This window comes from Gadus chalcogrammus, chromosome 23 (assembly GCF_026213295.1).
Source record: "Gadus chalcogrammus isolate NIFS_2021 chromosome 23, NIFS_Gcha_1.0, whole genome shotgun sequence".
Taxonomy (NCBI): domain Eukaryota; kingdom Metazoa; phylum Chordata; class Actinopteri; order Gadiformes; family Gadidae; genus Gadus; species Gadus chalcogrammus.
This window is the reverse complement of record NC_079434.1, coordinates 19529507-19553641: the sequence shown is the minus strand read 5'-3', so window position 1 is coordinate 19553641 and position 24135 is coordinate 19529507. Positions and strand designations below refer to the sequence as shown.

The following is a 24135-nucleotide window of genomic DNA, read 5'->3' as shown; positions in this document are numbered from 1 at the left end:
CCCCCCCCCCCCCCCCCCCCCCCCCCCCCCCCCCCCCCCCCCCCCCCCCACCCCCCCCCCCCCCCCCCCCCCCCCCCCCCCCCCCCCCCCCCCCCCCCCCCCCCCCCCCCCCCCCCCCTCTAGTAATTACATAATTGTCCGGTTAATTCATATGAAGTCTGATGGTAGAGATAATAGAGATAATCGACAAGATTTTTAAATCGATCGCTTGATTGCTTCACCCGCCTACGTTATTCGAGTGATAGAACGATCTTGGAGGTTATAAAAAGCAAATGTGTCAATATTCTAATGTATCATATAACGTAATCGGTTAGAATAGAGAGGTGTTTCTGAAGTGCATTGAATCCGTTGATTACTATTTTTAGAACTGGTAAATTATTATTTTGAACAAGTTCGAGTTTCTACACTGAAGACCGAAGGTAGAAAAGGATCAAATAAAAGGGAATAATACAGTCGTGCACCCAACCCATGAAGGTGGATGATATCTAAATCTGGCCTCTGTGATTTTACCGATAACCCAGCACGCACTCGCCCAAGTGCAGCACGATTGGTTGCTTAGAAACAGGATATTGAGTATTAGCCTTCAGTTCTAGGCAGAGGCTATTTCTCCCACTTCGCCCAATGGGCTCTCCTAAAGTATAGTAAATTCTAGCATTAATTATGTATGGGACAATCACGAGTCGTTCGGTTATTCCCCATCCTAAAAATAACGGAAGGGAACAGAAAATCGCCTTTTAAGGGAAACATCTCTAAAATATATTCCCAATTAAGTTTTTTCTTTTCAGCGTAACCATACACGTGTGTAACTGTTAGACCCCTATGTCTTCCCTTTTTGCATCCACTCAAGTGCTGAACCCGTGCACTACAGGAAATAAGAATCTCATTAAAAAATATTTCGTCCTGTTTCCATCAATCAAGACCTGAGAGCTTTAACCTTTCCACCAGAACCCCTAAACCTCACTTTTCCCTCTGTATTTCTCCTCCTTATTTTCCCCGTCTCTCTCTCTCTCTCTCTCTCTCTCTCTCTCTCTCTCTCCCTCCCTCCCCCTATGGCTCTCTCTCTGCCTTCATATTAAATCTTCTTTGACCACTAAACTGCTGGAGGTGTTGGGCTTCCGAGGCGAGAGGAAGAGCTCTCGCCTCACCTTGTGTTTGAGTTAGAAATCGAGAGAGAACTGTGTGTTCCCTCAGACCTTAATTTAGCACGAAGGACCGACCCGAAAAAGCCCTCTCTCTTATCTCAGGGTGTCTAATCCTTCGGCATCATCTTAAATCTCGAACCGCACGCCCCTCATTATTAGCTTGAGCCTTAGCATCACGGCTAGCATTAGCATTATGATAGCCTCGCTGTATAGCCAGGGTAATGAAGTTGTGGAAATAATGTGGCAGTGCTAAAAAACGTGCAGCGGAGGCAGCAATATATCAAGGTCATTCCGGCTAATGTGGCATAATGAACTCTTTGGAAATTGCGTTGCAGTAAAAAATATACTACCCGGCAGAGCTCATTTGATCCACTTAATGTTAGCGCTTACAACTTTGTAGCAAAGCCCCGCCGACTCAGGAAGCATAACGATCAGGAGCTAGCTTCCAAGACGCACGTGTCATCATATATAACTTTACTGCCTTTACCGCATGACTTCTTCTTCAGCTGCCAGGAAACGTGAGCACTGGCCTCTTATTGGAGGGTCTGCACCACAGCCCCATGCTGGCTTTTCCTCTGGGAATACCGGTTTGTTTTGGGTTCAACCCCCCATTGCGCTAACTATGTGGACAGTACGCAGTGTAGCGACGCGGATACAATTATGACCTTCGCTCCTGCGCTCCATCTGGTAACCACTCTCTCTTTCGACCCACTTTCATGTGTACCCTTACCTTCTTAGCCCATAAAAAAAATACATGAAAAAAAAACACTTATCCTCCACATGATAGAAGTGGATTCATTCATTTTTTTATCCGCTAGCTGTATTTTTATATATGTTTGCCATGAGCGCGGGGTCACGTCTTCTCCACATTAGTTTGCCAGGGCGCTTGCATCAAGCAGCTTGGATTCAAAGACCCGTCAAGAGGCGATGCTAATGACTGCTAATGTGTACCGCTGATTTACAGCGCCGTAGTGCTTGGTTAGCTTTAGCGTTCTGACGCGGGAAAAAAAAACTCTTGGATAAATAGGCTCATAAAAAACACTCGGGCTGATGTTTTCGGCGCTCATCTGGTTAGCTGTTTACGAACCAAGACATGTTAATCTGTCATGAGCTATGAATTAACCGGGGAACATGCGGTGAACGACATGAGCAGTAAACTTTTGTCCCCGACACTTTGCCCCCGCGTGCTAGCTACGTCGTGCTGTGGAGAAGCGGCTAGGGCTAATTTGTTTTGTTCTTTTTGGATTTAATGAGGCGATGGTGAACTGTAGCATTGTATACATATAACGTACATATATATATGTCTCTATATTTATCCCCCTTTCTCTCTTTATCTCTCTAAATTGCGTTCTTAATCTATCACTCTATTTGCACTGACTTTTCTTCAAGCTGCTGCAACACAGTTGCTGTAACTGCCCTTTGGCAGCGTCCGAAATGAACTCTAAGAATAATGTCATGTCTGCAGGGGCTAGGTGAAGCAGCTACTGGCCAAGCAGTTACATGTTTTAATATGAATCTCTGTATCAACTCAACATGTATCCGCCGGTATTGACCAGTGAGAGGCGTTCATTCTGGACCCTGCCCTTCGGGGGTTAATAATCAGGGGGATGGAGAGTCCATACTCGGGGGTATAGGGGGTATATAATATAGTGTAGTGGTGAGGACCCACCCAAAAGGTACTGGGTCCGATCTCAAATATCGACAGCCAAACCTGCATTCTACATCCTACCCAAAACGCCCAGCTGACCCCCAGATGACCCCCTACCTGACCTTTATGACCTTTACCTGAATGAAACCACCCTGAGTCGCATTGTAGATTCAACTCAATGAAATGCTATTTGTGTAGCCCTTAATCACAGGTACAGCCTCAAAGGGCTTCACAGGCTGTATGTAAATGACCCCCCCCTCCCTCGACCCTAGCCCCCTGGAGGGCAAGAAGAAACTCCCTTAGTTAGCAAGGAAGGGATCTTGAGGAGGAACACAGTGTGGGGGATCCCTCCTTCAGATTGGGGGATCCCTCCTTCCAGGGATGACCAGGAGTGCGATGGGTGCCATCATTGACACACACACAGACACACAGACACACACACACACACACACACACACACACACACACACACACACACACACTGGGGTGCTGGCTGGTTTACCCTGACACCGTCCTGAAAGCCAAACTGTTAAGAGGACTCAACACTAATAAATTTTCCCCTTCCTCTTCCTCCCAGCCATCGTGGTGCTCTTCATCACGCTGCGCCGCAGCAAGAAGGAGCCACTCATCTTCTCCGAGGAGGACGTGCGGGAGAACGTGGTAACCTACGACGACGAGGGTGGCGGCGAGGAGGACACGGAGGCCTTCGACATCGCCGCGCTGCGCAACCCCGCCGGCGCCGAGGAGCTCAAGTTCCGGCGGGACGTCCGGCCCGAGTCCCGGCAGCGGCACCGCCGCCGCCACCGCCGGCACCGGCCGCCGCCGCGGGAGGGGGGCGCGGCCCGCGGGGGCGGCCTCTCGCGGGAGGAGGAGGAGGAGGAGGAGGAGCGGGAGGAGCGGGAGCGGGAGGAGCAGCGGCTGGACGCGGCCGACGTGCACGAGTTCATCAAACAGAAACTGGTGGAGGCGGACCTGGACGCCAGCGTGCCGCCGTACGACTCGCTGCAGACCTACGCCTACGAGGGCGGGGGCTCGCCGGCGGGCTCCATCAGCTCGCTGGACTCCCCCGCCGGGGCCCGCTCGGGGGAGGGCGAGTGCCACCTGCTGGACGACTGGGGGCCCGCGTTCCAGGCGCTGGCGGGGCTGTGCGGAGAGGCGAGGGCGGAGGCGGTAGCGGCGGCGGCGGCGGCGGCGGCGGCGGCGGCGGCGGCGGCGGCGGCGGCGGCGTCAGAAGAAGAGTTGGTAACGAACGGGGAAGAACTCCCAGCCCTGCCTATTTGACTCCCCCCCCCCCCCCCCCCCCTCCCACTCTCCACTGCTCTCCTCCTGCCTCCGTTCAAACCAAATGCGTCCCAAAAAAATTATATCAAACAATTTCTTTCGGGACTCGAAAAGGGAATAATGGAAACTATATGAACAAGAACGTCAGGAACGTGAGGAACGTCAGGAACGTGAGGACCGTGAAGGGATTTGGGAAAACGCTCCCGTTGTTCGCCTTTCCACGCCGTCCGAACTGAACTGACTGGCCTCCAGTGTTTTCTTCTCTCCGTTTTGTTGCTTTGGATCATGGAAGGTGTTTGTCGGGAAAGGACTAACTCAAATTTTATGATAATGAAAAAGCAACAATAAGGCAAAAAAGGGGGAAATGATATTTTCCTTGGTGTATATTTTTTATTGCTCAATAAAACCCTGAAATCCATATGAGTGGATGTATGTGACATAGTGTGCGCTTTTCCTTTCGTTCCCGGTACAGAGTGTCTGTGATATGCAGCGGGTCGGCCCGGCTGCAGGTCATTAGTCTAGTTGTTTATGATTCAACAAAGCAGGACAAGTGGGAAATAAATCCGGGGCATGGATGACAACCGCTCTGTACAGCAGACCAACGTTGGTCCCCATTACTCAGGGAGAAAAGAATAAACTAATCCTTACCCTAAATTGAAGATGTCGCAGGATAAAGTTTACACAACATGCACGGTTTTGCTACAGTTCCTTTTCTTTAACGGGGTGAAATCAATCCGATGTTTATGGTCCAGAACAGCCTAGTTGTGGTTGTTCGTCGGGATAGCCCGAAAACCACATCAGCTATTTCGTCCAAAGTGGGTCGTCTGAGCATTGCGTGAATCATATCAAGGATTTTATCCGTCATTTAGTTCACACCACGTCAAGTCAGAAACAGGTGCACTTCTCGTGATTTGAACACAGAAGATGGGCCACCCAGTGGTGTTTGCTTTAAATAAGTAAATAAGTAATCACAATGGAGGTCAGCTTTTCTGCAGCCAAGGGATTTTGTTGGCCAACTGTAGTTTCACAGAAAACAGTCTGACGTCCCTTTTCCTAAAATAAGATTAACATGATGATTGACGAAGTGAAAGTTAACAAAGTCTTCTTTTTAATAAGCATAGTTTGGGAGAGGGCGCGCCTCTTTGAAAAGATTTAAGTCATTTCTCACGTGGAAAATTCCGCGTGATAATGGTAACCAACTAGGGCAACGTTTTTATATGTTGAGGGGAGTGTCATATGTTTGCATTTATTTGACACCATATGCACAGAAAAGCAGACGAAGGGAGTTACCCTGGAACTGCGGTGAGTTTTCAAGCCATGTCGCATAGGGAAGTTATCACCAGCATTTCTGACGTTTTGATCCCAGATTGCATAATGTTATGAGAGACAACGCTACGCATTCTTGATCTGAAACACGCGTATTGTCATCAGGATGTGATGATCATTAGTATCAGCTGTCGCGATGCCAGTTGCTACAAACCACCTCTCTGGCTGCAACACTCATTGTCCACAAGTTTGTAGCCAATGACTCATGACCTGGGGCTCGATGTTGCTATGCAGGAGATCTCATTGAGTGTGTGTGGTGATGGCTGATTCAACCTGTGCACATTGTTTGTTCAATGCACAACAGGTATGCAGCCTCACTCAGCCCCAGAGTCCAATCAGTCTTAGCTGTGTGCGGTGCTTAAACCAACACTGCACATCATCCTATAGTTAAATAAATGTTGGTATCAGTATGAGAAATTTCGTAGAGGAACTTAATGCAACACAAAGCCTGTCAACCCGAAAGATAGAGCTTAACCAAAAAAAGACGAAAAGAGCTTATCCCTTGAGGAATAATATTTGAAATACAGAAAACAGACAGAACTATGAAAAGTACTCCCCCCCACCCAGCAAGATTATCCTGGTGGATTCAGATTGCGTCAAATCAAACTCTTTAGATTTCAAACTATGGGAAGATGGGGTTAGAGGTGTGTAAATAGTTCAACATGAATGTTTCGCTTTTATAGCTTCTGGTTGCAGATTCAAACTTTTTGATAATATGAGTAACCGTATTTTTTACTTTAATAGACATTGATCTGGGGCAGCATAGTCTTGTGGGTTATGCTGCTGGACATCCAGACACAAAGTTACTTCATCTGAACCCCGATGTCTGCAACATATCCTGCAGGCATCTTTGCTTGCGATACCTCCACCTCAACACTTTGACTGAAAGTCTCTAAACCTCAAATAAAAAAAAAACGACCTCTTAAAAACCAACGGAGGATCCCGGATTCCCACAAACCGCTGCATAAACCTTGTGTGTGCGACCCCAAACGCCTTGAACTCCGACAAACAGGGGGAACTGCATCGGCGGTAGATTCTGTGTGCGTCGTCTAAAGGCGTCCTGTTTAGTAAGCACTGCACCCGTCGCCCCCAGCTTAACCGTGCCCTGTCGTGTCAACCCCCCGCCCCCCCCTCCCCACCCACCTTGTCTGCCATCGGGGGCTCAGACCGTTGCAGAGGCGCTGACGGGGGGGGAGCGTGGGTCGAGGCAGCCCAGGGAGGTAACACCATGAATATTTTACCGACCTCTGCTCTGCTCTACCATCCTCCCCAGGTTCAACACCTCTTCCTTTGACCCAGCCCTCCTGCGCTGCTGTTACTGCCTCATTCCCCGTGTGGATTAACATAAACAAATGTATTTATCTGTGTTTTGTGCTCACATCAACATTCAAACTGTATTATGAATAATATATGATATGATATATGATATAATAAAATATATAATTATGCATTATACAATTCTATATTATAATATATATTACATATTATATATATATATATATAACATTTTAAATATAAGATACATTTTCTCGATGATTTACACATTTATTTATTTTATTCAATACTAGTAGTCGATATACACAATGGGCGGATTTCTATGCTGTCTGATTGTGCTGAAGATTGCAACTGACCTTTCTCTAGAATAGGTTAACCTATAGTGTGTTTTTAGGTCAGAAGTTAAACAGCACTTACCTCCCCATAACATTTACCTTAAGCTATTACCAATTAACCTTTCCCCGGGGGTGGTGATTCCAGAGAGGTCAACCAAACAGAAAGACAGGCAATTGTACATTTCATTTCTCTTTCTCTGACTGAAGGATCTTTATCTGTGATCGATATTCAGGAAAGCAGCTTTGTTTATCACCCATTTTACACCTCTCGCTATACAACAAAGCAACGAAAAAGCACATTTATGTCCATGTTCGCCATACTGGAGGTCTGTTACTCTGCCAGCTCAGTGCTGGGAAATCATTTGTTAGCTCTAATCGATTTATCCAGTTTTGCGTTTTGTGTAATTAAAAGTCCAATTGAATCTGATGGCAATTATTTTGAACCATAATGGTGAACGTAGATTATGTTGAACTCCAGCAACCCCAGCATCCCCCCCCCCCCCCCCACCACCACCACCATGGTTGACTAGGAGAGAACCACCGTCATTTCCACACTACATTGATATTCATGTCGTTTTCACTGCATTTGTGTTTAAATTCACTGCCGTGGTGAAATGTGTGGAAGATGAATCTCTGTAAGAAGAGGTCTTGGCTCTCAGAGATGTTCATTTCTTTCTACTATCTTCGTCCATGACTGAGTTATGTAATTAAGTATACTGCTTCCATGTCAACAACAGATGAAACACAGAATGTTGGAATACATGAATATATATGTCTTGCAGTAGGGGGAATGAGATATGGGGATGTGGGATATATATTTATTTGAACATAAGAGATGGGACAGGGAAGTAGCTTAAGCAGTCGACTCCAAAACGGTCAGTTCTGGGTTCAATCCCCAAATGTCTGCATGCTAACCGGTAGGCATCCTTGAGGAAGATGCCCTAATCTCTCGGTGCCTCTTATTGACACATATCGTAATTTACTGTAAGAATATGTCAGTGTAAAAGCATCTAGTAAATGACTTAATAGTAATATTATATTTCGTACCGCTGCAAGCAGAGACGATAGGGATGGGGTTATCTCCATGGTGACCACTGGATAAGGAAGACTTAACCCCTTCATGACTGAGGTAGGCATATTCAGAGATAACGCTCAAAATAAATAAACTCCTATTCCACATCCTGCCTTCAACTTAGTTAGGACGAGTCAGGAGTTTGGCACATGGCCATTAGGGAGCTAGATGTTTTATGTTATTGTCGATGATTGCAAAATACGGTTAGTTACCTTCAACACAATATGAACACTTCATTTGGCATCGCACACAAAACCCATCTGTCTGCAATGCCCTCGCCACTGAGTGCTAACATGTATTCAGCTCGCCCCCCCCCGGGTGAGGCATGTTCAATTTCATAAGAAATGCTTGAATGGTGCACAGGCTTTTTCTTGGAACGTGACTTTTTCGGATTCAAAGAAGTGGGAGTGAAATAAAGGTTGAATGACGAGCGGATTTAATAAATAGTGAAACATTAGTAATGGCACAAAAAGTGTGGCGTGAACAAGGGAACATGAAAATGAATCAAGGAGTGGAGGATTTTTATTTTATTTTGATTATAATACCGAAGGATAGCACTGAAAAAGGACAATGAACCAAACACAACACCAAAGAGCAGGTCAGCCGAAGAGCAACACTCGTGTTTTTTCCTTGCCCTTTAGAGAGCTTTATGTGAGGGGCTGTCACCTAATGTTGGCCTGCAAAGATACTCCAGACCCAGTTTTATATGTAGAAGCGTCTTTCATTCATGTGCGCCAGCACAGGATCAATTGACTCAACGCTGGAGAAGACGACAATGAGTGCACTGACAGTCGCACAACGAGTCACACATTGTCACTTCTGAATTGAGAGGCCATCTATTACCACAACCCTCGCCATGTGTAACATGTGATAAGGAGAGGGTAGTCGCTCATCGGCCCTGCGAGGATGTATGTTTAAGGAAATCACCGCTGAGGTTTGGAATAAATCACCCCACAGAACAACGCTCCGGGGCCCTGCTGACGGACCTGGGGCTCTGTTTTATCTCCGTGACCTTTTTTTCCCTCCCGTTTTTCCTCGACACATGACAGAGTTGTTGACATCATCTGCATACACACCAAAACAATTTTAATTGGATCGTTGTTTTTTTTGCATATCAGTGTTGGATGTGCTGCAACTCCTGCTTAAGTGTTTTTCTTTTACATTCATTTCTATCTGTGTCTGTGTTTGTCTTGTGCCGTGTGTGTGTGTGTGTGTGTGTGTGTGTGTGTCTGTGTGTGTGTGTGTGTGTGTGTGTGTGTGTGTGTGTGTGTGTGTGTGTGTGTGTGTGTCTGTGTGTCTGTGTGTCTGTGTGTGTGTGTGTGTGTGTGTGTGTGTGAGAGAGAGAGAGATTCTGTGCACATTCCTTCACAGCTTTATCAGTGAGAAGGACTTTGCGTGTGATTGTGTACGTGTGTGAGTGCTAGCACATGTGGATCTGTGTGCACATCAATGCGTGTGTGCATGAGTGCACATTACAAGTGCATGTTTGTGTGAGTCAGGACCCTCTGTGTGTGTGTGTGTGTGTGTGTGTGTGTGTGTGTGTGTGTGTGTGTGTGTGTGTGTGTGTGTGTGTGTGTGTGTGTGTGTGTGTGTGTGTGTGTGTGTGTGTGTGAGTGCAAGGCTGAGGGTCTTGAGCACGTTGTGGCCCTGAGGTTCTCCAGCGTAAGCATAGAGAGAGAGAGAGAGAGAGAGAGAGAGAGAGAGTGTGTGAGTGAGAGAGTGTGAGAGAGAGAGAGAGAGAGAGAGAGAGAGAGAGAGAGAGAGAGAGAGAGAGAGAGAGAGAGAGAGAGAGAGAGAGAGAGAGAGAGAGAGAGAGTGTGTAAGTGAGAGAGTGTGAGAGTGTGAGAGAGAGAGTCTTCAGAGGAGTTAAGGTCAGAGACTTCTGAGAGGAGCAGAGGACCTGGAGGTCTCCCCAACCGACGATGAGCTCATGAAAGAGCTGCTTTGCATATTATAAACGCTTGTGACTTCACAGCTGAAGGTGAGTCAGAAAAGTATAAAAAAGATCAAAGAGACTAACAATTCTTTTCAAATGCTAAAGGTGCTATTGTTGAAGTACCCAGTTTAAACTCCTGCAAAGGGTGGCTTTCAGGTAAACTGAGATATTAATATGGGTGAGGGGAAGTTTACTTTGATACAGGTTGAATTTATTCTCGTCACCCCGGCCTAGGCGCTGCAAAGGTATATTTTGTGCGATGGAGATCAATCCATTCATGGTGTGTCTACGTGTAAGCAACCACACAATTGGGACTTAATTTGGATGCCAAGAAGCAATCACCGGTGAAATAAACAGAGAAAGGGAGAGAGGAAGATAGGGATGCATTGAGAAAGAGAGAGAACAAGAGATAGATATAGAAAAAGGGAGGTAGAGAGTAAGAGGGGAGGGACAGAAAGAGAGCGAGACGGGGGGAGAGACAGAGAGAGAGAGAGACAGGGGGAGAGACAGAGAGAGAGAGAGACGGGGGGAGAGACAGAAAGAGAGCGAGACAGGGGGAGAGACAGAGGGAGAGAGAGAGTGTAAAAATCAAGGTTTTTCGAAATGCCACCGTCAGCGAGGCGGGTGACCTACATAGCCTTCAAAAGTTGGAGGGAGGGGGAGTCGGGTGAGGAGGTAGGGGTGAGGGGGGACCTATGTGCTGGTGCTGACACGCAGTAGTGGTGTGATCACTTTAATCCACAGCAAAATGCTCCTGGAACCACTACATGATCAGCCTAGGCGCTACTTGCTGCAGTAGGCTGAATATTAAGAGGTCCCTGATAGATCAATCCCAGCTAACCAGTAGGTACGGCCAAGATAGTTTGGATATGGTGGTGCATCTCAGAGAACGCACACTGAAATAAGAGCGTAATTGGCCCAGTAGCAGTAGTAGTGGCACTATGTAGTGCCCTTGAACATTTGTGATTTACATTTTGGTTAATTAAATATAAAAAAAAGGATACATTATAATTTCAAGTCAGTTATTTACACAGGACATCTCCAGCTATGTGTTGCATAGGAACTGAATCCTGCTTTTCCATGTTTTCTTTTTACTCTGGAAACAATTATCTGACTGGTCCAAGTTGGTCATAAGAGTCTATTGGGTTCATATAGCGAAAACATTTCAGTGATTTATTTGAGCCCCAAACCGTTTATTAATTTATAGATGAGCAGCAGTATTCTGAAATCAATCCTCGGACAATGCAGGGATTTCAATTTTGGTATAATGTGTTCCAATAGTTTGTTCTTTGTTAGAACTCCGGCGGGCCGCAGCTGCATTGTGAACAGACTGTAATTAAGATGTCTAAGAGCCTTTTTGGAATGAATAATCTAAGATACTAAATGCATGGACATGTTTTTCCAGGCATTGTTTTGACATAGGCGCTCTTAGTCTTATGCAATGCTTTTAATTATATATTGTTAAAATTATAACAATGTACACATTGCAATAGATGGCAATCTACGTCTTTGCACGAGTGCCTGCATACATTTGTTAATGGGTTTGGGCGGATGTGGAGCTTTTATTTTGATAGTCTAACGACTGCCTTGTTGTGGTTCCTGTATCATTAAGTCTGAGTGTCTGGTGGACATAATTTTTATTCAGTGGGGAAAACGGTGAATTATTAAATTCACGTAATTAACTTAACACATGCTGTCTAAATCCTTCCATGTCAAGTCCGTCATAGCCTGTCCCAGTTTCCCCGTGTTAATTCATGTTGTCGATATAAGATATTAGCTTAAGGTGTTGGCGTGTAGTTAGGCTACTTTTCGGCGCGAAGCTACTTCAGTAAGTTAACAAAACGGGATATTTTCAGGCTACTTTTCGGCGCAAAGCTACTTCAGTAAGTTAACAAAACGGGATATTTTCGTCTATATATACGTTTTTTGATGCTACTTCAAGTATTGTAACTTAACTTTGTTATTGTTGTGTGTTTATGATACTTTAGTGTGCTGATTTATACGCTGGAGTGACGGGGATAGCTGGGTTCCTGGAAGGCCTGGGCAGTAGCTCGGTTACGACATGATGAAGACCGCTCGTCCGTCGGGGCTCGTGACGTCACCTGAGCACGAGAACCATTAATCTGACGGTTAACACGTGGTACACACAGTGGTGGGTGAGTTTTACCCTTTATTGTTTAAAAAATATATATCAATTTTTTTTTTTTGAATAATAATACGAAATAGATAATGCAAATAATATATATAATTCAATTGTTATCTACCTACTGGTATTTTGTTTGATGGCAATGTGTAGAGGGTAAGAAATAATAGTACAATTGTATATTCATTTTTATATAATTGTGGTTATTATAATATTTTTTTATAATAACATATATTCTCATCCTTTGATGTAACCATTGCGGTTAAATCAATCTATTTGTTGATGTTTTTTTCCCCCCATATGATTAGGGGTTTCACATTCAGAGCTGTGTATACAATATATTGTGGTTGTCATATCAGTAAGAAAATAGCTAATGACTATCTATTGTATTGCATGTGAATAGTGGTCGTTTGGACTGTATAGTCTACCGTCAGTTAAAACTACCCAGACCTCTCATGGTAAAGTGCTTTATTTATCAAATGCATTGCGTGACCCAGGGTCATTCTATTCCATGAAGTAATTGTGACAAGGCAAGGTTCACCTTCATAATATAATATAGTATCAAATATAAAGTATAATAAAACCATTTCACCTTCAAATATACAATAAACTGATTCTCCAATCTGAGTCACCGATGAGCAAAATCTGAATTAAATCATCTTGCTCCTATCAATGCTTTTATCAAGCAAGTTCAGGTCAGGTCAAGGTACATTGTTGGTTTCCAGAGCAATATACTGAAAGCACTTCTCTTCATTCTTCATTTTATTGACACTAAAGCCGTCGTGGAAATGGATCCGAGTGGCGTTTTCGTTCTGTGCATTGCCGCTCCCCGTGTGTTCCTATTCACAGCGCAGGTTCCTCAACGGGCATCTACAGCTGCTGATCACCCTGTCTCTTTCTATTGATCTGAATAACCATGGATGTTTCATTCTTCACCACACAATAAATCACTATGAGCCAGACCAGCCAACCAAGCACACGTGAGCATGCAGGCAGTGAGCTAGGGACGCTTGTCATGAAGTATTGTTAACACAGAATTTTTCAGGGCCAAGCCTAGTCAACGAAGACCCTGCTTTAATTGGCCAGAGTGCGCTGTAAATGTAGGTTCTCGTTAACCTCAACTCAGGATAGGTTAAACGCTAACCCGTTTCAGTGTACCGGCAAATTCCCCTTGTTAGCTTAAGTTGGCTGCACGGCACAAGTCGTGAAATGGGGATAATTCCATTCTGTGGCCTCCATTGTGAGTCTTTATTATAATAATAATAATAATAATAATAATAATAATAATAATAATAATTGATCAGTTTTTTATAGCGCTTTTCTAAATACTCAAAAGACGCTTTACAAATAAGAAAGGAATACATACAGACAGTACAGACAATCAAACAAAAGGGAAAAAAAATAAACAACAACAGGCAACACATTAAGAGAGCGGGAGAGAGTGGAAGATGGCGGAGGATGATTTGTCAAATGTCGTAGGTGGTCCTGAAGAGATAGGTTTTAAGTTGACTTTTGAATGAACAGAGTGTATCAGAGTTTCGGTTGGCCAGAGGGAGGGAGTTCCAGAGGGTAGGGGCGGCGATGGCGAAGGCTCTGTCCCCCAGGGTGCGATACTTGGTCTTGGTGATGGAGGTGAGAAGGTTGGCATCAGCGGAGCGTAGGCGGCGAGTGGGGGAGTGGCGATGGAGGAGATCTGTTGTACGAGGGTGCAAAGCTGTTTAGCGCTTTGTAGGTGGTGAGGGGGATCTTGAAATTGATGCATTGTTTTATTGGAAGCCAATGAAGTTGACAGAGGATGGGAGTAATGTGTTCTCTGGAGGGGGAGTTAGTAAGCAGTCGGGCAGCAGAGGTTTGTACATATAGCAATTTTTGAAGAATAGTGGAAGGGAGGCTATACAGAATGCTATGGCAATAGTCGAGTCTGCAAGTGATGAAGGCTTGGATTAGTGTTTCGGCAGCTGAGGATGTAAGGGGGGGTCGAAGGCGTGCAATGTTGCGGAGGTGGAAGAAGGATGTTTTTCTGACGCTGTTTATGTGTGACTTGAAGGTGAGCGTGGGGTCCATGATGATGCCGAGGTTTCTGACCAGGGGGGGAGGGAGTGACGGAGTGACCATCGATGCAAAGTGAGAAGTTCTGGGAGGTGGGGATGATGGTTTTTGGGCCGAAGATGATAATTTCAGTTTGAGGAAGTTGTGGTCCATCCAGGTTTTAGATTATAGTGAGTGTTAGTCAGTGGGTGTGTGGGAGTGAGGGAGTTTCTTTCCCTTTGTGAGTTATATGTGCCTGGTGCCTTAGGGTGACCCAATAGTGGAGGGAGAGCAGTGATAAGCGGCTGGCTTTTGTAATCGCTGACCTTCTTGATGTTATTTGTAAACACACTTTTTATTACCTTTTATGAGGTAGGTTTCAGGGGTACAGATTCGACCATCAGATCTTTGTATTCAGTGAGGCCCGTTGATAAAGATAATGATGGCAAGCTCGAACATGCAGATGTATATCTCATTAGCATTGTGTGATCTTGGTTGGTTAATTTGTTTTGTAATTATCTTAATTGCCTACAGGATACAAAACTGCATCTAGTGCTCCAATGTTTGACTTAAGCTATGCGTTGTCTAAGATATCTAAGCTTTATATATGTTTTAATGTTTTTTTTGTTCTAATTTCTCACCTGATACCTTTTACTCTGGCTTTGCTATATTTAATTGAAGCGTTCTTTGTCCCTTTTTTTGATTTTTTATTGATATCATTTCTCACCAGTTCCATTGCCTTCCCTCTGCAGCCTCTCCCTTGTTTATTTTCCTAATGACACTCCTATTCTCTGCTGATATGACAGTAATTGGTTGACAAACAAAGGGTAGATGCCTTCTCACATCACAAGACTCCTGCAGGAATGCCCCGGCTTCATTAGAACCTGTGTGGTTTCCCCCTCTTCCATCACTACCACCTCCTACTCCTCCTTCGCCTCCTCCTCCCAACGTCGCCCCCTTCCTCCTTCTCCTCCTCCTCTCCACTACTGCCGCCTTCCTCCTCCTCCTCCTCCTCCTCTTCCTCCTCCTCCTCCTCCTCCTCCTCCTCCTCCTCCTCCTCCTCCTCCTCCTCCAACACCACCATAGCTCTGAACTGAATCCCTGGGACAAGAAATTCGAAAACTCTGCTTCTATGTGAACGAAAACGCAGGCTGCTCGGCGTCGTGGATGTTATTATGGAATGGAATGCGTAGGAGGAAAAATAGGCCACATAGCGATTGATTGCTGGTCCATTTCGAGGGGTTTTAATCCATACCCAGAATGCTGATTAGCAAATGCAAAGAAAAACACGCCTGAGCTGATTCTCCATGAGACTCGAAAGGAGGAATCCAGTGTTTGATCGCAGGCCCGCTTATACCCTGGTGAGGGGAACATGGACCGGCATCTCCTCCCGCCACTCTCCGCGGCTGCTCCGCACGCCAGCTTTCGCACGCCCTTTTTTAGTCTTCGAAATAATTGGAAATTAGGAAGCATAATGAGGTCTTCTGGGATAAACTCGCTTACAAGTACTCCTGACGTTCCGCCGGATGAGGTTCGGAATACGTGGGGCTTTCTGATTGATTCGGCCTCCTGACGTTCCGGCGGGATGGAGTGAGAATGCAGAGCGACTGGTGTGAGACGTTTTATTTTTTATAGCGATAATGGATGACGTTGAATTCGAACGGCTGCCCGACACAGATGTGCGTGGGTCATGTTTGATATCAAACATCGGTTTGCACAAAACTCCCGAGTGCAAATGGATGAAGTGATTCTGTCCCAGGCCTCTGCAGGGCTGATAACCCATTTGCTTTCTTTCAATGGTGTCAGGAACAGCCTCCAAGGACAGGCACAGTGATCAAGGCCCGCGTACAGAGATGGAGCTAGTGACATGCTTTACAAGCTGTACAAGCTAGTCTGTGTTCGACATTGGACGATAATTTATTTTGGGTAGCGTGGGGAACGAACGTTAAGAACATCTTACGCCTGGCAAAAAAGGCATAAGAGTCTCGGAGGGCTAATGGCAACCGATATCCGTGTTTTCTGAGGCAATTGTGTGTTCAGGAGACACACACACACGCACACTGTCATTAAACCTCATGATAATCTCAACTTTGCATCCAAGATGAGCAAAGCTCTCAGGAGATGCGTGATGTCTAGCACGATGCTAAGATATTAAAAGGCGCATCAAGCCATCGTAGAATGGAAGTTTCTCGCTGAATATATTTGCAGAAGTCTATTTTAAAATAATAGAAACAAAAGCTTGGGTTTAATCCTGCCAAACCTTTTTAGTATTCATTCATTATTATTAGAGTAACCAACCTTAGACATAATGGAATCATTTTATTTAGCATTTTTATTCAATACATTTTTATAATATGTATTTAAAGACTTTCTTAGAGCTTTAACTTACCTGGACATATCTGTAGTCAATACTGATCGATAGCGATTCCAATAATGTTCTAATAAACATCCTATAGCTGATATTTTCCACAATTTAGGGGTGTAACGGCACAAAAGTCACGGTTCGGTACGTACCTCGGTTTTTAAGTCACGGTACGGTATGGCATGCATTTCTGAATTCCCAGACAAGTGTTGTTGAAATAGTGTCGTGAGCTGGGTTTGCACAGCTCGTTTTTTTTCCCACTGAAACAGTGATAGTAACAGCTGGATGGTGCCTTTTCAATTGCGGTGCTAGGGATGTGCATTTCTGGCCAAAATTCTATTCGATATTCGCTGAGAAGTATTCGAATAATATTCGAAGATCGGTCAAGCAAGAACCCCCCAGGCACACACGCACCTCGGATACACGCACACACAATGACACAGGGAGAGGCTTTTATGATTTGTGTCATTCAGCATCACAATTAATACCAGTAAAACACCAAATAAGATTCGAAAAGCTTTGGAAGTTTATTTACAACACTGCGCTTACATGGTTTGTAGTCAACATATAAGATAGATCGGGCGGCGAATTGCATTGCGTATCCGACATCCCAACGAGAGCTGCTGAGGGGTCTCCGTAGTTACGGAGTCGGATGACAGAGTCGGAGTAGTATACTATAACGGTCCGGGTGGAACTCAAGCCTTTACAGTCGCCATATTAACGCTATGTACGTCACACTTACGTACCGCGGTACACCTCTGTAACCGAAGTGTACATGTACCATTACACCCCTACTACAATTAAAAAAACACATCGCGACTATATAATGTTTCCATGTAAATATAGGTTCTTGGAAGTAACTGTGTATCGCCTAACAATGTAACACATAGGGAGCCCATGGGCCACTGATAAAATTGTACGTTATGAACATTACGAACTGGGTGTCGGCAACAACTGTTTCGATCTCTGGGGAAAAATGCACTTTGAATACTCAAACGAATGAAACAAATAGCCACAAGGTGTTGACTCTTCCTAAGGCCACGTCAAGAAATGTGTGAATTTATATACATTTTTGGCTTCCCTAGTCTTCAATTTGACATCCTTCTGGGGCAATACAGTGTGACCCATGAGGTCGGTTGAAAATATATAATGTATTCAAATCATCACACGTTCGAATCTCTCCCCTTTGCTCCTCGGGAGCTAATATCTGGAGTCAGTGTTGGGTTGAGCAGAGAGGACATTCGAGTCCCAGCTGAGCTTCAAAGGTCTCTCAGGGACTGTTGTTAGATACGTTTTCGAAGACAAAAATGAATAAATGAAATGCAGCTCTATTATCACTTCCCCTGTTGTCCCTTGAGAGGGGGAGACAACAAGTAAAGCGAGGAAAAAAAATATTAATAGAATAAAACATCGAAATGAAAACAACTGACAATGTATGATAACGGCTGTGAGATTCAGTCGCAACTGCTTTTCTTTTTTACACTCAAGTAACGTCACAACATAGATTTGATTTAATTACAACACAGTGTGTTTTACCTCTTATCAAATAAATCCAGGGTGTATTTTGGACTGGAGGTTTTAAAACAAAGATAACCAAACCAAAAAAAAGAATCAGATTCGAGCTTGAGAATTAATTTCAGGGATAAGAACGACATTCTCGAAATCCTTTGACATTTCTCTTGTTCAACTGCGAACACACTTTGTATAAAAGATAGAATATTTAATGTCACTAAACAATCAGAAATAACTTCTGGCCATGGCTCATTTGAAGAAAGAAAGGGAGAAAACAATTCATGATGGATGTTGTTGTTATGCTATCGTAAAACAAAATAATTTTTAATGTCATTCCCATGTGACTGATCATCACATAATTTGATTTAGATCTCTCCCCATTTTAAAGGCAGAATTAGTCCATTTAGATTCAATGGGCTTTATTTGTAGAATCATAAAGGAAGCATATAAAAAGCTCCCAAAATTATTAAGAATACAAGACAATACAGTACAAATGTCCACATTTACATACTGTGAATAACTTAAGTAAAACATGTCATCAAACAAAAACTAAAGATGGCCAGTGAGCGTTGGAGCGAGGTTGATCGACTCCCAGCCAAACGGCCCTGGGATCGATTCCCAATGTCCACCGTCTACCTCTAGGTATCCTTTATCAAGATGCCTGACGCCCTCCCTCGTCCTTTTATGTGTCATATCTGAAATCATTGTTAAATTGTTTTTTAGGAAAGAAGTGTAAATACAAAATGCATCAACAGCAATATCTAAATAGAAATCCATCTCACTCATCCTCCCCCCTTGGGCGTAAGCAGAGTGAAGCATTCGGGAGCCTTCCAGCCAACCTCTTGTCAGCAGCGCAATAACAGTAGGATTGTGCCCTATTCAAAAGGAATAAGTAAACAATTATTGCAAATGATTCATAATAACCCTTGTGAACTCTACATGCAATTGTATAGATTACCCTCACTCAGAGAGAACAGGGAGGACAGTTATTGATTGCATGCTTGTTGGTTATGTGTGGTGCAGATTTTTTTCCTACTTTATCATTGTAATGATGTCCTTTTAAATACTGGCTTGCAAGTTAGGCAGGTGATTCTTCAGGGAAATAAGCAGAAACCTCTGCCTTTCTCTCGCCTCGTAGCACCTTGTAAAATGTGAGAAGGAATCATAAATTAGATTATGCAGCAGCATACGGTGAAATTATGTTATTCAGGGTGTTATTATTATGTTATTATTTAGGGTGCATTTATTTATTCCAGACCTCTAGGGGTCACTAAATACACCTGTCTTTCCTTGACACTGGTATCCAATGTTGATTATGTACAGTTTGACACGTATGACGCTTTCAAAAGACCACCATGTTCTACTCAGATGGCCAGGTGCCATGTTTCAACTATTTAAAGGTGCAATTAAGTTCCTTTCCAAAAACAGAACTTTTCTAAAATCTTAAAGTTCTCCAACCACATTCTATTCGAGAAAAGTATTTGAATATCCACAATTAGGGCTGTGCGATATATCGAATATACTCGATATATCTCCGAAATAGCTGTGTGCGATACATACAATTATTATTTCGGAAGTATCGAGTATTTTACGGTCGTCTGTTTTTTTTTCCAGCGGCAGCCGAGACTTGCCTTGGTTTCGTGGTCAATACATTCTCCGGTAGCTTTCTCCCTCTACCACACGCAGTAACGTGAGTGAGGGGTAAAAAAACACTCGCGTCACACACTGACCAACCAATCACACGCGAAATCTAGGTGCGGAAGGGAGTGAACTAATTTTCAAGTTTCTCACGGTTTGCCGCGCCGGCCGACTCAGTGAAGCATAGTGTATCCTAACCAATTCAATCGACAATAGAAACATGGAAGCGGACGAATTGCTGGTTCCATAAAGAACTAATAAGTAGAGCTGTCAGTTAAACGCGTTATTAACAGCGTTAACGCAAACCAATTTTAACGGCGTTAAAAAATGTATCGCACGTTTAACGCAATTATTTTATTTAAAAAAAAAAAATAATAATAATAATTTCTTTGGCTCAAAACAAAGAAGCAGTAGCCTGACTGCTATGTTCGAATTACATTTGTTCAAAGCAGTCGTTTAATTGCACTATAGGCTCTTTTTTTGTATCGTCCTGTTTTGATCAGTATATGCCAATGTTGTTATCAATAAAAAATCATTTGCACAAGGCAAGCCGATGCACTTCACCATGTTGATAAGAGAATTAAAATGAGAAGAATTATGGGACAAAAAAATCAAGGGATATTTAGCATAGAAAAATAATTTGCGATTAATCGTGATTAATCATGAGTTAACTATGACATTAATGCGATTAATCACGATTAAATATTTTAATCGCTTGACAGCCCTACTAATAAGGGATCAGTGATCTGGCAGTTTTTTGGATATCGAGATGAGGACGTGGAGCAAAACACGCCAATGCTTGTAACGTCTTGTCTGATCTGATGTCGTCATGGTTACCAGCTGCAGTTCCTAAATAAATAAATAAATAAAAAAGGGCTCAAAAATATTGAACATATTGTATCAAAATGAGTTTATAATATTTTAGTTTAATTCATTGCAATGACCTACATATAAAGAAAATGCTGCCTCAATTAGTTCAGTTATTTGTGTAAAATAACTAAAAATATTCAAAATATCGAGATATATATCGTATATCCTGAAATAGAGAAAATCCATTGGGATATTCAATTTTTCCCCATATCGCATTGCCCTATACACAATTATATAAAATTATATAATATGTTGGTAATGAATGTAGTTAAGTATTGGTTATTACATTTCATATTTTACTATACACCATCCATAATAATTGTGTACATCCCGCCCGTGTGGAAAATGTAAGCAGCATCCACCGCAGCTCAGCTCCATCGCTCAGCTCCTTCACAGTGCATGTATAGATGAATACTGTCTGAGAATGAAACTATGACTCCGGCGAAACAAGGTACAGATGAGACGAAGTGAGAGAGGTTGATGTGCTCCAATAGTCTGCAAGACAGCCACGTCTGGTTCGATGAGTCCACCAATCAAAACACTGTATATCCTTTGGAGCCAATAGCTGTCTTTTTACCAAGGCGTAACGTGTCGACATGTTTCAATAAGCACATCTCCCATTTGTCAGTTACACCTCATTCCTTGCGGAGAAAGAAAATGAATAAAAAGGTGAGGAAACTCCGATGTGGTCCCAACTGAAACTAAACACAAGATGATGATAAATAAAGCGAGCCTCTGGCATGTCATTTCTGAGTTTGATACAAGCCACCTTTTGCAGTATTTTTCTGCAAGGCTTAAATTGAATTTTTGAACCTGCGTACCATGGACACTAGTAGTAAAACTGACGTTTTAATTGTAGCGTGTTAACTCAATTTGAATATCTTCTTTCTTGGCATGACACAACGTGGACACTAATGGATTTTCATTGACGCATTAATGGTATGTTTTAAAATGGGGCTCATCTCAATTGGATTCTTATCAGTCATCATACATGGAGCTTGGAGTTAAGTGCTTCAGAATGAATAAGAACAGTTCATTTATTCAACTTGCCATATTTTTGCCACATTTCTGAACTCTGTTGACCTGTACATATTTTTTATGAAAAACTAGTTTATTAAGTGTTAAGTGAAACAATATTTTGATGAGAAATATCTGTACCCTTTTGTTAGGTTTGAATTCAGTGTGTTGCCTCCCAATAATCGTACCACCAGTCGAGACTTGTGTTCAACTATTGATAACTGCGGCTTTGAAGCTTTAAAGGTGCCGTGAAACTTGTTGGGTGTTTTGATTCTGTAATGTCGCAGCTGTGCTGTTATTGGGGGAATTGTAATGCCAGCCTTCTTCAGACATAATGATGTAATTGCAACTCATAAAAACTGGCTGATCCAGAGGAGGTTATAATTACATTTAGTAAAATAAATGTTCTTTCATCGAGGTAATGGTCACGGCAGTACGTCCTCCACTCACCACCGGCGTGTTTTCAAACCCTGACCGCTCCTCTCCCCGCCAAAGCGGGGAAACGGTTCCAACGCTCTCCAACAGAAGGGACAAACACCAAAACGGCTCAGACGACGGCTTCAGATGGGGGGAAATTGCATTTCCGCCGAGTTCAAAGGCAGTTACACACCCGCCGACGCACACAGTGTTAGCCTCAGAAGAACCAAGGCACTCCAATACCCCAGGGCCCTTATCCAGGGGAGCAGGAGATAACACACCTGCAGAGGCTCCGGTGGGTAGGCCCATTAGGGGGAGAGGAATACCCCGCAGCCCTCCTTTGAGGAGGCTAGTAGACGTCACTAATAACCGGCCTATGATGAGGGGCGTACAGACATCCGACGCACACACACACACACACACACACACACACACACACACACACACACACACACACACACACACACACACACACACACACACACACACACACACACACACACACACACACACACACACACACACACACACACACCTCCGCAGAGACCCCCCACAGGGAGGGTCTCTCCGACTTCACACGTGTTCCGTTCAAGGGAAAACGTACCCTGTGTTTTACAAGCACAGAAATGTAATAAATGTGTTGCAATTAGTTAGTCCATGTGCTTGGATGTCTTTATAGAGACTGAGAACGTTTGGTAACTACTGTATAATGGATTTTGAGCAATAGCTTGAGCGTTTTTAAAGAATGGCAGGGATAATTTCATGTAGAATGAGCTTTTCTTACTGAGCATGACATACAACCTCTACAGACAGAAAGTCGTTAATTTCTAGATAGAGATAGTCATAATATTTTGCTCAAGACGGATTAGGTTTAAACACAGTGAATGGATGTTTTTTTGTAAAACACTTGCAGTATTTCTATTCTTGATGCTGGCATTCAGCTTGGCCTTTTCGTAAATGCGCGTACGTTTCATAACCTATAAAATAAGACCAGATAAAAAACTCTTGAGAAAAATATCTCTTGTGAAAACACTTGAGAAGGAAGTTTTTTTCTAAGAATGAAAATAACGTGGATAATTTGTTGTTATTAACATCCAGCCAGCCATACAGAATAATTGTATGTTCTTAAACAATCCATGTCATATTCATGTTTACCCAAATAAATAGTTTGTCAAAGTCTTCAAAATAGTTCAAGTCAGCATTATAGATTTATGTAAGAATCGTGAATCTGTTAAACTTCAGAATACATTTTCCCGTTTTGTTTTTGGTCAGCCTTTGTGTGTTTACATGTTGCAATCAGTTGATTGCAATTAATTAATAGAGAAAAATAAATGACATGACTCGTTCGTTGAGGTGGTTTGCATACATGTTCATTTGTACGCCACATTTGTTACATTATTTATAATTTTTAATTTCAACAATGTTCTTTTTAATATTAGTGACGTTGGGTTGTCTACACTCAGGAAAAGGACGCAGAAATCGAAATGCAAGCAGCATAATAATTGTAGCTGGAAATGACTGCATAGCTCATTAGGATATAATTTTTTCCAAGAATAATTTACTTCTGCAATCATTACAATGATTGCATTGTAATGATTGCATTCTAAATTGTCCAGATACCACCGTGGAAGTTATTTACCATATATGCCAGGGGAATCAGAAGCAAAGTCTGTTGGTTAGGATGTTGAACCTAAGCTGAAAGGTTCTGTCTATCTGTAGGCACCAGCGATCAAAACGCCTTCTTTCGGCTAAAAGCATCTGCTGAATGACCAAAGGGTAAACGTGTACACACACACACACACACACACACACACACACACACACACACACACACACACACACACACACACACACACACACACACACACACACACACACACACACACACACACACACACACACACACACACACACACGAGACGCCGGCTGGCGGGAGCTGTCGGGACTGCGGCGAGCTATAGGCCATCATTATCCATATCAAAGCCCCCTGAGCGTTCTGACGCTCCGCACGACCTTACAGGATGTTCAATCTCTGTCGGACGCGCCGCACGCCGCTTTGAAGCGTGTGTGCTTGCGTGTAATGTTTACCCGTGATTGTGGACACATGGCGCCTCATTAGACCCTTGGTAGCAT

At 43.5% G+C, this 24135-nt stretch overlaps 1 protein-coding gene and 1 pseudogene across 1 annotated transcript in view; both read left to right on the top strand.

Moving 5' to 3' along the window:
- Nucleotides 1-24135, top strand: part of LOC130377030 (cadherin-18-like) — a 192833-nt gene that overhangs the window by 118792 nt on the left and 49906 nt on the right. The window contains exon 10 of the mRNA XM_056583968.1: nt 3368-3981. Coding sequence (XP_056439943.1) covers nt 3368-3981 — 614 coding nt within the window. The remainder of the gene's footprint in view (nt 1-3367; nt 3982-24135) is intronic.
- LOC130377389 (gap junction gamma-1 protein-like) overlaps nt 11597-24135 on the top strand; it is an 89055-nt pseudogene continuing 76516 nt past the window's right edge.